Source organism: Olea europaea, chromosome 17 (assembly GCF_002742605.1).
Source record: "Olea europaea var. sylvestris chromosome 17, O_europaea_v1, whole genome shotgun sequence".
NCBI classification, from domain to species: domain Eukaryota; kingdom Viridiplantae; phylum Streptophyta; class Magnoliopsida; order Lamiales; family Oleaceae; genus Olea; species Olea europaea.
In genome coordinates, this window is record NC_036253.1 from 24,545,839 (window position 1) to 24,564,303 (window position 18,465).

At 32.3% G+C, this 18,465-nt stretch overlaps 1 protein-coding gene across 1 annotated transcript; it reads left to right on the forward strand.

Moving 5' to 3' along the window:
- The first annotated feature begins 16,769 nt into the window (after positions 1-16,769).
- LOC111365750 (CENP-B homolog protein 2-like) lies at positions 16,770-18,227 on the forward strand. Its single transcript, XM_022986285.1, has 2 exons — positions 16,770-17,519; positions 17,802-18,227. Exons 1-2 carry the CDS (start codon positions 16,770-16,772, stop codon positions 18,225-18,227), a joined length of 1,176 nt encoding a protein of 391 aa, XP_022842053.1.
- The last annotated feature ends 238 nt before the right edge of the window (positions 18,228-18,465 follow it).

An 18,465-nucleotide genomic window follows, 5' to 3' on the forward strand; every position in this document is an offset into this window, starting at 1 on the left:
ATTATGTCCATGCAGATTTGTGGGGGCCTGAAGAACATCCCAGCTTTGGTGGAAATAAGTCCTTTTTGTCCTTAGTAGATGATTACTCTAAAGTATGGGTTTACCCCTTAAAGGCTAAATCTGAGGCTTTTCATAAATTCTGGACTTGGCTTAAAATTGTGGAAAATCAATTGGATAAGTTAAAAACTCTGAGAACGGATAATAGTCTAGAGTTTTGTAACGCGGAATTTGATAATTTTTGTAAGCAAAAGGGAATCATGAGACAAAGGACGGTTAAGTATGCACCTCAACAAGATGGGGTGGCGGAAAGAATGAATAAGACTTTGATGAATAAGGCTAGGTGCATGTTAGTTAGTTCAGGACTTGATAAGAGGTTTTGAGCTGAGGCATTATGTACAGCAGCATATTTGATGAATAGATCTCCATCTAGTTGTGTTGAGTTTAAGACTCCTCAAGAACTATGGACAGGGAAGCCACCAAATTTAGCACATATTAGACTGTTTGGGTGTGTGGCATATGCACACCAAACTGAGGGCAAGTTGGTGCCTAGGGATATTAGATGTGTTATGCTAGGCTATCCTAAGGGGGTTAGAGGTTAGAGGTTGTGGGTTTTAGGGGAACCTGGTATTAAGATCATTAACAGCAGTGACGTTGTGTTTAATGAATGTGAAATGCCTTGTTTAAATTCCCAACACGATGATTATGAGGAAATTGAATCACACGAGAAATTTCAGATTGAGGTGAAGTTGGCAAAATATGACTTCACTCACTTTAATGAGAATTAACCTGTAAGTGATGAAGTTGATGTGCCTCATGGTGAAAATGAAACGGATACTAACACCTCGATAATTGAAGAGAACTCTATCCAAGATTGCAAATTGGTTAGGGATAGAGAAATAAAGCAAATTAAGAATTGCAGTTTGGTTAATTTGCCTAATGGTCAAAGAATGGTACAATGTAAGTGGATTTCCACACTAAAAGAGGGGTTTGACTATATTGAGATATTTTCTCCTGTCATTGAATATAAAACAATAATTAGATTGATTTTAGCATTAGTTGCTCAATTCATTTGGGAATGTGAACCACTAGATGTTAAAACTGCTTTCCTAAATTGGGAATTGGAAGAAAATATCCATACGAGTCAATTCTTAGGCTTTGAGGTGAAGAGTGACCTTGTTTGTAAATTGAGAAGGGTTGATAGGTTGATCCTTAAAGGATGTGTGGATGTTGACTTTGTGAGTGACAAAGATCACAGTAAATCCATTATTGCCTATTACTTTACATTGGGGAATGACTGCTCAAATTTGAAATCTGTGAAAGAATGGATTTGGTTGAAAAGCATTTTGTGTGATTTGAATTTTCTGCATGATACTTTTATTACTCTCATTGTTAGTCAAGTTGCATTGTTGGTTATTACAAATCTTGTCCATTATGAGAGGTAAACATATGTCAAGGTGAAGTATCATTTTTAGAAGATAAGATAGCTTAAGGTGAAGTTAATCTTGAGAAAATTCATGTTGATGAATGTCCATTTGATATGAAACTTGAAATGATTTCAACTAGTAAGTTTAACTTTGGTTTATCAATTCCGTATATTGATAATGATAATTCTTTTGCTGGTACCCGGACAATGATGATGATCAGTCTTACTATGTAAACCATGCAACTAAGAGTGTCGGTGTATTTAGTGAACCAAGGTGAAGATTGAAAGTGTAAAGACGTGTTTCACTTAAATACCACTTTTTTAGGTGGATGGTCCATGTGGCTATTGGTGATTGGTTGGTTCTTAGTCACCTAGGTTGTGCTACTTAAAATGGAATGTAGGCCATTGGATCTTAATGTGTGGCAAGGATCTAATCTTGACTTCATATGGTTTTTATGACCTTTGTTCTACCCGTTTTCGAGGCAAGAGATATTCATTCTGTTGGGCCTTTTTCGAAGCAGCTCTCTCTCTCTTTGAAATTCTTCCTTCTACTATAGTGCTTCTACTATTGTACTTTTAGAGAAGTTGAAGGATTGTATAACCCTTGTGTTATAGACTTGAAAGAAAGGTTTCGGTCTATTGTTTTTGACCGTGGTGCACTGGTTTAGCAGTGTTTGTTCTTGTCGAGTTTAGGGTTGATTCTTGTACAGGGTTCTTGAGATCTTTGTGTGATCTATGATTAGAATCTTAGGAGAAAGTCAAATTGGTTTCTTTGTACATTGATCTATTTGGAAGGTTGGTTTTACGTTGTAGATTGGGCTGATCCATCCTGAGCCCCCCAGATTAGCCCTTATTTGGGTGAACTGGGTCACCAAGTTTTGGTGTTCGTGTTTTTTAATTTTCTGCACGTTATTACTTGTTTGTGATGCTATGATTTTTGCCGATTAATAGTATTTTTGATTTGACCGAGTGGCTAAAAATATAAGATTATTGAGGTAAAAACAAATCTGGAACCAATAAGCCCAACAATAAGGTCACTGAAGTTTGATTGTAGTCTACTTCTAATAATTGTTTTCAAGTATATGGAATATGGATTGAATCTGTGTTTGTAATGTTACTGTGAATATATGAATGCTATCATTGAAATGCGGAATGAAAATTAACTACAAATTGGGAGGCATTCGAGAGGCCATTCACTCTTCTTCACTTATTATCAATTTCCAAATTGTTTTAACAGACTCCCTTCCCTTACATTATGCTCTCACCTTTATTCTTGAAAGACCCTAGAATACCCTTCCCCCTTAACAATTAAATGACTAAACAATTCAGCAACCAATCTAGTAACCAGAAATAGTCCCCTGCTCTTCTAGTGGGTGCATTGCTGCTTCATCGTCGTCGAGTATTGGTAAAATTTACTGATGGCCTATCAGAATACACATAAAGCAATGATTTTGTACAATGTCTCTTTGCTTCTGCACGTGTATTTGTGTTGTGTGTATGATATTTTTTATTCCCTCCGTAAATAACATGTCATTTAAGCTCAGGATTATCGTGAAAGAATATATGAATTTAATATTGTATAGAATAAAGTAAATAGTCCGCACAGGTTGCAGTGATCCAAGCATTATAATCAGTGCTCTAAATAGTACGTCTTGGCGTAGCAAAAATGCCACGCATGGGACCTATGCAATAATTTAGCGATCAATGGAAACATTGACTGCTTAAGGCACGCCTAGGCTCGCCTCGACGTGCATCATCATCATCATTATTATTATTAATTTTTTTTAACACTACATAAAGTTTTCAACTTTTAGGTCAATTGGATTGAAAGACCCAAAAATTAATAATTATACATTTTTCAACTTTTAGATCAATAGATTGAAAGGCCCAAAAAATTGCTTACCCATTTATTGGTTCACTAATTTATAAAGAGCATCTTCAAGGATTTTGTTGTAAACTTTCGATGTGGGATAATAATTCCTTTGATTTGGTCGTAATACATTTTACCTTTGGTTTGGCTTCAACGTATTTTACATTTGGTTAGGTTGCAGTGTATAGTACCTTTGATTTGACTATAGTTTATTGTACTATTGTTTTATATTTATTAAGGTAATTAATCATTTTCCCATCCTTTACTAATTAATAAAAATTAAAAAATCTCTAAATATTTCAATTAGTACTGTTATAATATATCTTGTTTATTGTTTGAAAATATATTTATTTTGTTAAGTTTTTAAAACTGCATTTGGTATTATAATTTGTATGTATCAGGAAATGATTTTTAATTGATTAAAATTTTAAAAATAAGGGAAAAAAAAGTTTTTTTTATGACTTTTTACGCCTAAACCTCACCTAGGCGCGCATCGACTAAAGCTTGGCCTCCACACATTACGCATTTTATAACACCGATTATAATATGTAGTTGAGAATGATTTGAGTTTTGTAATTTTCTTTTAGATTTCCTCTGATTTATCATTCTTTGTTTATCTTTGTGGGCTCATTATTGCATGTATATTTATTGGATAAATATCTATGTACAAACACGTTGTTACAAAATGGATTACTCACTCTCACAAAAGAAGTGGGTCCTACATGAATTTAAAAAATGTTGGCTTGTGGTCCCCACCTCCATTGTGAGTGTATGTAAAACTTTTTGTACAAATTTGTGTGTACATCTAGCATGGTCCATATTTGTTTACCTCTATAGATAAAATTAGCTTAACAAGGACCTTAATTCTTGTCCTTACAGATGCCTAAACATTGTACCTAACCTTTAACAAATCATTCAATTCCTGTCCTACTTGTGAGGACTTAATTTATTAAGACAGGGTTTCTTCTTCATCTGATCGCTTAGCTCACAACATGTAGAAAAATTAAAGGGGAATATGGTAGTGGTATGAATCTAGCTGCTTTGGATCTTTCAATTGATGTAAGTGCACGTTATGATTTGTGTTTTGAAAAACCGACCCAGTTATAGACCTTGGAAAAGTAAAAAGGGTCAAGGGTCAAAAGATTGGATTGGAATCAAACCGGAGTTAAACCGCTAATAATAAATAAAATAATTAATATATGAATATCAAAAAAATGTGGTAAAAATATACTATTTTTTGAAAATGACTTATATATAGAGACAAAAATCACTTAATGAACTAGAATGCAATACATTTTTAATAGGTCCATTTCTAATATTCATAGAAAATAGGAAAAATTGCATCCGAGGTACCAAATCTTTCGTTTATTAGCAGACTTTGCTCAAACCTTTAGTTTGTGCCACATGAGGTACCAAACCTTCAAAAAATGTGCACCCGAAGTCCAAATTGACAGAAATCGTTAGTTTGACCATCAAAATTGTTAGTTGGTCCCAAAATTGATATTGACCAAAATTTTGACTGATTTTCGAAGGTTAAAATTGTAACTTTACATTTTTTAATAAAAAAAAGACAATTATAATATATATTAATAATTAAATTAAAAAAACAAGAATCAAAATATAAAACCACCCACCACCCTTCCCTTCTTCCCCAATCCCAGAGCCCCAAAAACTACCACCGTCACCATCCACCGCCACAGCCAACACCACTGTCTCAACCTCCAGTCATTACGAGAATTTGTGCCACCCTTCCCTTCTTCTCCAATCCTAGAGCCAAATCCAATTTTATGAATTTGGAATTTTCGTTTTTATGAATTTTAGATCAATTTTTTTTCCTTTATTTTTGGCTAAAATTTGTATTTCAGATGATTGAAGATGCGATTGTGACGCCGAAGGGAAAACTGGATTTAGTTAGTATGCAGTTACAATCATTGAGGAGAAGTAGAAAAATCTCCCATCGAATTTGTTTCGAGACTTTTGACCAAAAATTTCATTAAAAATGAGCTCCCAAAGATCTTCAAAACCCTCAAATCCTTCCAACCAGTCAGACCTTCCGGGATCGTCTTTTGCTTCATCTTCTTTATCGTCCCATTTGGCAATGATTGAATTGAAGCAGAGAATCCTTACTGGGCTTTTGAAATTGGCCGACCAGGATACCTACCAGATTGATGTGGAGGAACTCGAGAAGATTATTCAAGCCCTGTCCAATGACGGGGTTTCAATGCTACTCAATTGCCTATATGATGCCATGAATGACCCGAAGCTTGCAGTGAAGAAAGAGAGCATTCGACTTCTTGTTGTACTCTGCACTGCTCGTATTGATTCTGCTGCGACCCATTTGACCAAAATCATTGCTCACATTGTTAAGAGGCTGAAGGATTCAGATTCCCAGGTTAGTGAGGCCTGTTGCGATACAGTTGGCTCGCTGTCTGCACTATACTTGAGGGAGTGATGGGGTGGCATCGCTGTTTGTCAAGCCGTTGTTTGAGGTGATGGGCGAAAATAACAAGGCTACGCAAGGCGGAGCAGCAATGTGTATGGCGTTGGGCGGTCGACTGTTTATTTGGAGAATTTGAAGGCAGTGAAGGGATGGCGTTGGGCGGTCGATTGGCGTTGAAGGGGTAGCATTGGGCGGTCGGCTGGTAGGTAGGGAAGTGAGTGGTTCCTGGTTTTTGGTTTTGGGGTGGGTGTTTGTAGGGTAAAGTGGAGAAGATGAAGTATATTTCTTTTATTTTAATTTTTTAAATGAAAAATATAAAGTTACATATTTGACCCTTTAAAAATCAGTCAAAATTTTGGTCAATATCAATTTTGGGACCAACTAACAATTTTGATGGTCAAACTAACGATTTCTGTCAATTTGGACTTCGGGCACGAGTTTTTGAAATGTTTGCTACTGCAAATGCTACAAAGTAAAGGTTTTGATCAAATCTATATAAAAGTGAAATGTTTGTTACCATAACTACAATTTTGGGTAATTGGCACAAAACGTCCTTACATTTCTAGTATATTGTGAAAAACGTTCATACCTTTAATTTTTTGACATTTTTGCCCCCTATTTCCACATTTCTTTGTGTCGAAGGTCCTTTTCACCATTTTTTGGATGTAACATGACCAATATGCCCTCCTCTTTAAATAAAAGAAAAAAGAAAAGAAAAGAAAAAATTGCAACTATAGTCGAAACTTCTAAAAAAGTGCAAATGCCCTCCCTCCCTCCCTCCCTCCCTCCCAAAAAAAACTTCAACTTCTTCCCACACCAAAAAATAAAAATGATTCCATAGATGATGAAGCAATCAAAATGGAAAAAGATATATATAAATTAATTCTTAATTTAAGAAGGAGAATTAAAGAATTAAATATAATTATTCAAGAAAAAATATTGATAAAAAATAGTGAATTTTACAAATTCTATTGTGATATTTTAAAAACCTATCAAGAATCTAATTGGCTCAAAAATATTAACCCCTCCGCTGCACACTCCGAAAAAATGGTATCAGAGCCATGTTACGAACCAAAAATTATGATGAATATAGTAGATGAAGAAAATATAATTGAAGAATTTTTGAAAAAAGTTGAAAAACATAAAAAACCTAGTTATCCCTATTTACCTAAAAACACTACAAATGAAAGTTTTGAGGATATACACAAAAGATTAGAAAATTTAGAACATAATCTACAAGTAAGAAATGCTCTTTTAGATAAAAATCTTAAAAGAAAAAATAGGATTATAATTAATCCACCTCAAGATTTTAGGATAACACAAAAAGAAAAAGGAAAAAGACATGAAGAAAAACAATATATGATTACAGATGTAGAAGAAATAGAACAAAAATTCTTAGAATCTACATGTGAAGAGTATGAAGAATATAAAAAACAGTTAGAAGAATTAAATGAAAAAATGGAAAATACAAAGATTAATACTAATCCATCTTTAAGTCAGAATATAAAAGTAGAATTTAGTAGTGATGAAGAAACTGATTATCCTTATGGTACCCCAATACCTAATAAGGCTGATATTAATCAATATAGAAAAACACAAAAAAGATACACTGAAAATGTAAGAAAATAGTCCATAAAAGAAATAAATCCTATGAAATCTTATAATGAACCAATCCATACAATAGGTATATGGTTAGATTTAGACTGTGTAGATAAAAATAAAGCTATTGAAACATGGATGAAAAGTACAGATTTAGCAATACAATTTAATAAATGGGAAATATATACAGCTTTTGAATTTATAGAACTTATACTCAGAGGAATTGTTTCTGAATGGTGGAGAAAGTTACCAGAAACTATTAAAGGAAGAATAAAGTATGGAGCAGGTAGGACTGAAGTATTAGATAATAGAAATACTTTAAATGAACAAAATATACAAGAGATGTTAAAAAGGTTTGAAAAAATCTTAATAACAGAATTCTTAGGAAACAGATATACTTCTGATGATGAAGAAAGAAAACAAGATGAATATAATCAATGAATGATAGCAATGGAAAATTTAAAGATATATGATATGTGTGAATTAGAAAGATATACTTGTAAATTTGAAGAAATATACTATATATTAAACCAAGGAGATTATCAGAAAAATAAACCTATATTAAGATCTTATTTTACAAAGTTACCATTCCTATGGGGAATTAAGTTATTAAAAGAATATGAAAAATTATTACCTCTAGGAGAAGAGGAAGGAGTAAAAATAGATAGTCTGGGAAGTAGAATTGAATTTACAAAAAAATGATAGGTATAAGGTGTAGAGAAGCTTTAGAAAATAAAAAAGCATATAAAATAAGAAAGAATTTATTATGTTGTTGCAAAGATAATGGCTAAGTTGAACAATTTGGATGTCATAAGAAGAAATATAAACCATATAACAAATATAAAAGAAAATTCAAAAACTAAAAAAAATTCAAGAAGAGGAATTTTAAACCACATTAAAAAGATTTCAAGAAAAGAAATTGGAATAAGAAATTTAAATCAAGAAATATTAAAAAATGTAGATGTTTTATTTGTAATGAAGAAGGACACATTGCCCCTCAATGTCCAAAAAAGAAAAATAGACAAAATATAAAAACTCTTAGAATTTATGAAAAGTTTCAAGAAGATAGTGGAATAGAACCAATTGAATATTTTAAAGATCTAAGTAGTGAATGTAGTAGCATTTATGAATTAAATACATCCTCATCAGAAGAAGATTATGAAGAGATAGTATATATGAACCAGGAGATACAACAATCAGTAATAGAAATAGAAACAACTGAAGAAATTGAAGACTCTATAGAAGGTATAAATCAAGAGATTACCTTTGATATTAAAAAATACACAGGAATCACTAAGAAGATATTAGACCTATAAGAAAAAGATGTATTTCATCAAAGATTCTTAGAAATTTTACCAAGAGTAAATAAAACAATTGTAAGTATGAATTATAAAGAAATGTCTATCAATATAGAAGATACTATAGGAAAAGCAAGAATTCCTATAATTACAAAAGAATGGGTAAAACAAAAGTTATCCAAAATTCTAGAAAATGTAAGAAACAAATTAAAATGTATTGAAATAGGAGGAATCCAGATAATGGTAAAAGGATTCTTTAGAGAAGACATGAACATACCAATAGAAATATACTGTATGGACAATAGAATCTTACAAGATCCTATAAATGCTCTATTAGGAACAGTCGTAGGAAACTTAGTCTATCAGAAGATAATATTTACAGTAAAACCAAATTATGCAATATCATTAAATGATGAAAATATTGACCAAAGTTTCAATCTATATTATAGAATTGGAAACTTGAAAATGTTACGAAGAAGTAAGGCTATTAGTATAAGCATAAAATCAATTTTTGCTTTTAGTACTAGCCATCATAAAAATCTAAGAAAGATAACTGATAACATTATCACACATAAAGATTTTGAGGAATTAGCACAAATAATGATTGATTTCTATAAACAAGCTAAAGAAATTAATTCCGAAGGAAAATTAATAAGAAAAAATAGTGTCAGCTTAGAAGGAGATAATCCTATTACAAGATTTCCCTCTAGACAATACTCTAGGATAAGCAGACTTAATAATTTAAGTATTGCTAAACCATCAAGTTCGCAATATTACATTAAGACAAGATATGTAAATCAAGAAGGATATAAGAAGAATCTTTTTGTCCTCATAGATACTAGAGCAGGTAAAAGTCGTGTAAATGCTAAATTTGTTAGTCATTTAATAGACTTTGAAATACTAGAACCATATATATTTAAAGATTATTTAGGAAATAATTTTGAAATAAGAAAATATGTTAAGTTCCCTCTTATACATATAGGAGAGGATCAGAAAGAATATACTAAAGAAATAATTCTATATAAAGATGAATTATATGGAGTAGATCGTTCACCTATTTTATTAGGAATGAACTTTCTTGAAAAATATAGTCATTATAAAATTTGCCAAGGATATTTAAAGATAACAGTTGATGATAACCCAATCATCATATCAAGAATAGATGAAAATATGAAATCATTGTTATCATGAAAAGAGTAATAAGTACTAATCCCATGAGTCCATATATTGAAATTACACTTAATATAAAAAGATATTGTAGAATTAAATTTCATACTTACTTAGATACAGGAAGTACAATAAGCTTATACTTACCAAATGTATTACCATCTAAATACTGGATATACAATTCAAAGAAGATAGTCACCGCTACAACAGCAGGTGGAAATAAGGTAATATACAGCAAATATGCTACGCAGGTACCTTTTCTAATTTCCTTTAGAGAAGTATTTGTTGATACAATATACATGTCAACCACAATTGGATGTGATATTTTATTAGGACAAAACTTTCTATTAAAATATGTACCATTTACACAATATATTGATAAATATATGTTCACAACACCTTGTGCACATAAAATATTTACACCAAAAATAAATAAAGCTGTTACAATAGCATATACAGATATAAACCATCAGAGTTCCTCAACCCAGCGTGGTGGATGTTGGAGTATAGAAAAATTTAAACCAGTTACAGTCTTAAAAATGACAACAGAAAATAGGATTGAAAAACTGAAAAAAGAAATTTCTGAAACATATTCTGATAATTCATTAGAAAAATGGAATACAGACAAAGTAAATGCAAAAATAGAATTAACCAATCCAGACACTATTGTTAGAGTCAAACCCATGAAATATAGTGTTGATGATCAAAATGAATTTAAAGACCAGATAAAAGAACTGCTAGAAGCCAAGTTAATTAGGCCTAATAAAAGTCCACATAGCAGCCCAACCTTTATGGTTAGAAAACATAGTGAGATAAAAAGAGGAAAAGCCAGAATGGTGATAAATTATGAAAAATTAAATGAAATTACACAATTTGATGGATACTACTTGCCAAATAAGGACACCCTTATTAAACAAGTACAGAACAAAAAGATATTTTCCAAATTTGATTGTAAGTCAGGATTTTAACAAATCATGCTTACAGAAAAAAGTAAACCACTAACTGCATTTAGTACCCCAATCCTTTAGGACAATACGAATGGAATGTAATGTCATTTGGGTTGAAAAATGCACCACAAATATTCCGAAGAAGAATGAATGAGGTAATCAAACCAATTACTCATTTCTGCATTGCATATGTAGATGATTTACTTATTCATTCAAATAATATTGATGAACGTTATATTATGAAAAAACATGATATTACACTTTTTCAAAAGAAAGCTGAGATAGCTAGAATAGAAATAGAATTTTTAGGATTATTTATAAAAGAAGGAGAATTGCAATTGCAATCCCATATTGGAGAAAAACTTCAAGAATTTTCTAAAGAAATCAAAGATAAAAAATAATTACAAAGCTTTCTTGGTATATTAAATTATGCTGAAGGATTCATTGAAAATTGTGCCAAATTGAAAAATTATTTTCTTCCAAAATTAAGAAAAAATACAATGTGGTCTTGGGAAGAACAAGATTGTGAAAATATAAGGAAAGTAAAAGAAGAGTTGAGGTATTGCCCAAACTTGTAATACCACAAGAAGAAGATTTCTTTATCCTTGAAACTGATGCTTCGAATAATTACTGGAGAGCAGTATTAAAGGTTAAAAAGAATCATAAAAAATATAAATATAAAAAGAATTGTTCTTGTCCTGAGATACTTGCAGGTTATACATCAGGAACATTCAAAGAAGTTGAAATAAGATATGAGACGAACAAGAAAGAACTTATTGCTGTAAAAAGAGGAGTTCAGAAATATGAAGATTATCTATTACCAAAGAAGTTCTTGATTAGAATTGATAATACTCAAGTTAAAGCATTTTTGAAAAATAATGTTGATCCATCTATTGCTAATAGATATATTATTAGGATACAAATTTGGTTTTCATATTTCAAATTTGATATTGAATATATAAAAGGCAAAACTAATTTCTTCCTAATTATCTAAGCAGGGATGAAGCTAGAACAATTAAGGACGAAAGTCCAGATACTTGAAATAAAAGTTTCCTATTTGGAAAACACAAATTCAAAATATCCAAGATAGCTTTCGAGGCAAGAATATAGCCTTTGAGGCAGAAATTACTTGTACCAAGTCTAGTATCCCTTCGTAGGGACTTGTGAATACTAGCGCTCTCCCCGAGGATAAAGGGAAAGAAAAGAAGGTAATAGGAACCCCTTCACAGGGAAAACTTGAACCTATTACTGGTAATAAAGATATTCAAGATATCAAAAGAGAAGGTAGCTCTTCACAGAGCCAAACTCAATCTAAACTTTCTATTGAAAGGATAGATCCAAAAGATATTGTCAAGATATGCCATGAAGCAAAAATTTCCAGAAAAGATAACCATGAAGAAGTAACACTCTTTATTGTTATTTTCAATATTTTATCAGATTGGTATCTGGAGATTGGAAAGTGGATGAAGACTCTCCACTATTCAAAATACAACAAGATAAATTTTTATTCAGGAGCACCAGCCAACTGGGTACGAAATTGTTTTGAGATAGGAAATATACTTTGTATATATCCTAGCAAAGATCTCAAAGAGATAGCTCAGCTTCCAGTCAACATCAGGAAAGCTGTTAAAAGATATATTGAAGTCGTCAAGACAACAAATATATATATCAGATTCCATTCAGCAACCATGGAATGGGATCCCGTTCTTGAATATATACATCCATCGTTCCATATGATAAAAATGGGACTTACAAATCAACATTTTTTACCAACCAATCAAAAGGTTGTTAAAAATGGATATCAAGATATTCTAAATATGATGCCCTACAGAAGAGCAAAAGGATACACAGAGATATTTGAACATGTAACTTAGATAATTACTGAGAAAGAAAAAATATAGGTTTATCCATCCGAAAATCATATTATCTATTCCAATGCAAGGATGGCCACCAAGGAAGAAGATATTTGTTATCTCGATCATTTATTATCTGCAATTATTTCCAAGTGCATGTATTAGAAGATATGGCTAAAGAATTATGCAAATTACTTTGGAACTATAGTGATCACCATTGTGAATATGGTGTAGTTGAAGATATAAGTCAAGCATCCCTTAATGATGAAGAATTCTCTGCAGAATTCTTTGATTCGAAAATGGAAAAGTGATGGTGACAAAAGTAGCCCTTTATCACTACTTTAATAAAGAAATTTATTAAAGAAAAACTGTGGCTACTAAAAGATAGAAGATAGTGCAAGAAAAGATTCTATAATTGTGACTACTTCCCACCAATTGTCACAAATGGCAGAGAAACTCAAAAGATAAGGCATATAATTTCACAAGGAGAGGTCCACCTAGCAAGAAGATAATGAAAAATTCGGTAGAGATAAGATGGCCTAGGTACCCAACAAAGAAAGGTGGAAAACACCTGTTAAGATAAGATTCTCAATGACTTCTATAAAAGGAGGCAAGAAGGAAGAAGGAAGATATCTCGAAACAACTTATCTCTTAAACACTCTGAAGAAAACACATCTGAAAGATATATCTTTTGTAATCAGTATACACCACTTGTATTCAGAAAAATATTAGATAGCTTGAAGATAGTAAAGCGTGTAATAAGGTAATCACTTATGGAGTTCTAAACTTCATAAGGTGAGTATCAAAGGTATGTAAATATAGTTTGTAAGCATGTACGATTTCAGTTTATGAATATTAAAGTAAAGTTTGTTATATTCAACAAAGTTTTCATAAAAGGATTTCGTTAAATTTCTTATGATTCCTCGACAGTACAAATAGAGATTTTAAAAGATTTTCAAAATATTGATTTTGAATGGATGTTAGTCATGTCAAAGTACCCGTCTTTGAAGAATGGCTTAGGGGAAAAAAGGCAATTTTCTAACAAAATTGTAGCACCTTGTGTGTGAGTTATCTTTTAAAATTTCGTTCCAAGTAGGAATTTGATTCTGAAAAGAGTTTGGATAGAGGTGAAAACAGAGACTCTGGATACTGTGAGATAGCGTCTGTGGAAACACGACTAGTTTTCTAGAGTGAGAAATGCAACCTTAATTGAAAAGCCTTTTGCGGAAGCAGTTGTGGACCCAAATGATTTCAAAAAACATTTTAATCTTTACTTGATTCAGAAGATTGATTAAGTACATGCAAAGCATCTATAAGAGCATACTGGAGGGAAAGCCTGTTTACTTCCATTTGATTACTGCAAGTTATTCACTTATTCTTACATGCTTATGCTGTAATTATTCTGATGAACAATTCACAAGCACCCACATTTACTTTTAATAATGATAATAATCTCATATTATTTTTAGATGAAAAAGATGTTTCGTTTTTATTTAAATTAGTTGAAAAGTCTGAAGATATATTTCTTGTTGGCAAAGAAAAAATTAAAGAAATATATAGAGATATAGATTATAATTGTAAAAATAATATAGGATTTGATTCTGTAGGAACTAGTAGAGAAATAAGAAACGTAGAGGATATTATAACTAAACATAGAGATATACAAGAAGAAATTTCAGAAGGATTAGTTTGAGGATATATAACCAAGAAAGATTAGCCTAGGATCTTTAAAGAATTATCAAGATACAAAGAATATATAAAAGTGTTTGAAAGATTGAAAAATATAGATATAGGTCCTGATTAATAAATCCTTAAAGATACAAGATATATCTTGCAAATAATTATAGTAAGGGTAAAATAGTATTTCTTATAGAAAAGGCTATTGTGGAAAATTGGATCAATTATCCAGCCATTTTAAAAATTGCCCCCTCCAGATAATATTCTACTCTCTCTGCAGATTTCTTATTTCTTCTCTCTTTCTACTCTATCTCTCTCTACATATTTCTATTCTCTATCTACAGACCATTTTCGTCTCCTTCACCAGCGGCCATTTTCCTTAATTTGCTTTCTTTACATCGGCGGGTGCTAATCGTAGCGGCGATGGAATTTCATTTTCTTATTTCTTCTCTCACTTTCTTCTCTCTCTCTACAAATTTCTATTCTCTCTCTACAGACAATTTTCCTCTCCTTCACCGGCGGTCATCTTCCTTCACTCTGCTCTTCGCTGCGTGGCATTCTGAGCGCCGCTGTGCACGGCGGTGGAGATTGATTTTGTGGTTTATGGTGTTTTTTTATGTGTTTGTGGTGATTTTTGAGGTGTTTTGTGGTCGTCATCTTCCTTCACTCTGCTCTTCGCTGCGTGGCATTCTGAGCGCCGCTGTGCACGGCGGTGGAGATTGATTTTGTGGTTTATGGTGTTTTTTTTTATGTGTTTGTGGTGATTTTTGAGGCGTTTTGTGGTCATGGTGGCGGTGCTCACGTGTACGATTGATGGTTTTAAGTCTGGTATGTGGTGGATCGATGGTGGTGTAATTACAGTAGGTTTTATATTGTTGTTCGAAATTCAATTAAGGAATGGAGATGGAATGAAACAACATGAAAGAAGCCAAAGAAAATTGTGTGGAAACCAAACGGTGGAAGTATAAAAAATAAAAATGGAGTGTCACAATTTGTGCCATGCAGTCGCACGGCCATCTACCGAAAATAAAAGGCCTGTTTCGATGGCACCATGCTATCGCATGGTGTTTTCATGTGACCGTTGGGGAGTCGTTTTTTACCGTTTTAACTTCAAACTTGGTGGCTTTTAAACCTATTTTGGCATCATTTCGTGCACACTTGGTGATGGCCTATAAATAGGTGATATATCTAAAGCCAAATAATGTAACAAACATTTTGAGATCAATACTCATTCCAAAATCAAAGATCAAACCATTGATTGATATTCATACTCTATTTCTTTCTTCTATTCTTAAAGTTTTGGAGGATCGCACTTATACTTTGGTGCTAGATCCTTTATAATGCTTGTTATAATCCTACAAACCGTTTGTCAAGATCCTTAAGCATCTCATTCAATCCCGAGAGGAGGCAAATATAGTTTGAGGACATTGATTACGCGTTTGAGCCTTCCAATTTGTTCTTCTCAAATTTCTGGATATTAATTCAACTTGTGACTACATTTTCATTTTCTTGTCTCTTCTTCATTCCTCTATATATTTCCAACAATTTCAAACTATATTCTTCCTGCAATGGAGAACGAGACAACCATTAAACTTATGAATCAAGATCTTGTTCGATTGGATCGCTTTGACGGGACGAACTTCACACGGTGGCAAGACAAGTAAAAATTCCTATTAACAGCGTTGAAGACTTTTTATATCCTTAATCCAGAATTGGTGCCTTTGCTGGAACCCACAAATGAAGAGACTGAAGCAATCAAGGCTAAGAGACAAAAACGCCAAGAAGATGAATTGATTTGCCGCGGTCATATCTTGAATGCGTTGTCGGATCGCTTATATGATTTGTATACAAATACAACCTCGGCCAAGGAAATTTGGAACGCTTTGGAAAGTAAGTATAAGGCGGAAGAGGAAGGTACAAAGAAGTTTTTAATTTCTAAGTATTTTGATTTTAAATTCTTAGAAAATATTCCCGGCCAAGGAAATTTGGAACGCTTTGGAAAGTAAGTATAAGGCGGAAGAGGAAGGTACAAAGAAGTTTTTAATTTCTAAGTATTTTGATTTTAAATTCTTAGAAAGTATTCCCCTACAGTTAAACCTCGATAAAGTAATACCCTCGGGATCGGAAAAAAATATTCATTTAGCGAGATTATTTATTTATCGATAAATGAATAAATTATTCATTTATCGATAAATAAATATTTATTATTTTAGAGAGAGCTTTTCAATATAAAATATGTACATTGTATGTGGTAAGAAAAATCAAAAGACACTAATCAAAGTATTATTTGAATCTATGGAAGCTCAAAAATTTTAGTGAAACTTAATGTCTCTAAAAACTAAATTCACGTACATAGCAAATGAAAAGGTTTAGTCTTTACATATAAAAGCTAGATGTTTGGAAGATATATTCCAAGTACATACAATATTTTGTTTCCCCTCCAATGTCTTCTCATCATTTGAAAAGAGTAAAAAAAATCAAATTTGACCGATAAAATGAGGGGTGCAATATGTGAGCATAAGAAAGATCCAACTATTAGCCAAAAAGATATGCAAGCATGGGTGCAACAAAAGTTTGATTTGACTATTAGTCAATCAACAATATCGAACACTCTCAAAAGGGCGTTGGAATATTTGTCAAATGAGATGAAAAATAGCGATGTTAAAAGGCACAAATCGGCAAAATACCCTGATTTAAAGAAAGTTTTGTATGAATGGTTTCTTCAAAGGCAAGATAAAGTGAACATGTCTGGAGAAATTATCCAGGAAAAAGTAAAAGAGCTTTTGCAAAAAATATATGGTGAAACTAATCCAGAATTCAGCTTTTCTAGTGGATGGTTAGAACGTTTCAAGGCAAGATATGGAATTAAATCTTACCGACGTTTTGGTGAAAGTGGTTCAGTTATCATAGAGAACATTGAAAATGCTTTACCTGGAATACGATCAAAACTAGACCAGTTTCAGTTGAAGGATATTTACAATATGGATGAAACTGGATTATTTTATCGATTGGAACCTGATCATTCACTTGCTACCAAGCAGCTCGAAGGACGCAAAAAAGATAAGGAGAGAATTACTGTTGTTGTTTGTTCCAATGGTGATGGATTTGACAAAGTATCACTTTGGGTTATTGGTAAGTATGCAAATCCTAGGTGTTTTAAAAATGTGAACATGAACAATCTTAATTGCAAATATCGATCCTACAAGAAAGCTTGGATGACTGGCTTGCTTTTAAAGATTTTGTTGGTTGGTTTGTAAGAGAATGAATGGCAGGAAGGTTCTCTTAATAGTAGACAATTGCCCAGCTCATCCAAAGGTAGTTGAAGGCTTGAGAAATGTATAGTTATTTTTCTTACCTCCTAACACAACGTCTAAGATTCAACCATGTGATGCTGGATTATTCGAGCATTCAAAGCTCATTATTGTCATCATTTTTATTCTAGCATCTTACAAGGCCTTGAGGTTGAAGCACCAAATCCTGAAAAAATTGATATTTTGAATGCTATTAATTTTGCTAACATGGCTTAGAATTTTGATGTGAAGACAACAACAATTGCAAATTGTTTTCGGCATTGCAAGATTCGGTCAGAAGAAAACAATGTTCCCGAACCAGAAGTTGGTGAATTAGATGAAGGTATCCAAGAATTAAATGATGTCATCTCTAATTTACACTATAGAAATGTGATGGATGTTGAACATCTTTTGAACTATCATAGCGTGAATGATGCAGTTATGGAATCACCTACAGACGAAGAAATTATTCAATCGGTAATGAACTGTAATGATGATGAGAATGATCCTGAACCAGATGATAGTAACGTTGTCCCAAATATGTCGTCAAAAGAGGCATTTCAAGCAATAGTCACCTTAAGCAACTACTACAACACGAGCAAAATATTTCGGAAGTTGTGTATGCTCTACAAAAAGTTAAGGATGGGGTTCATTTTGGTTTAGGTGGGAAGAAAAAATAATCAACTATAGATGCATATTTTCAAAAGGAATGATTATTGTACGGGTATTATTGATTGATTGAAAGATTTTAGAGTGTATATATATATATTTTTTTTTTTCTCAATGAAATCCAGTAATTAATACTTTATATTTTTATTGGCCCTTAAGGATTCAATTTTTTTTATTACTTAATGCATTTAGCGAGGTTATTACTTTAGTCCATTGGCCCAAGTCGGGATCG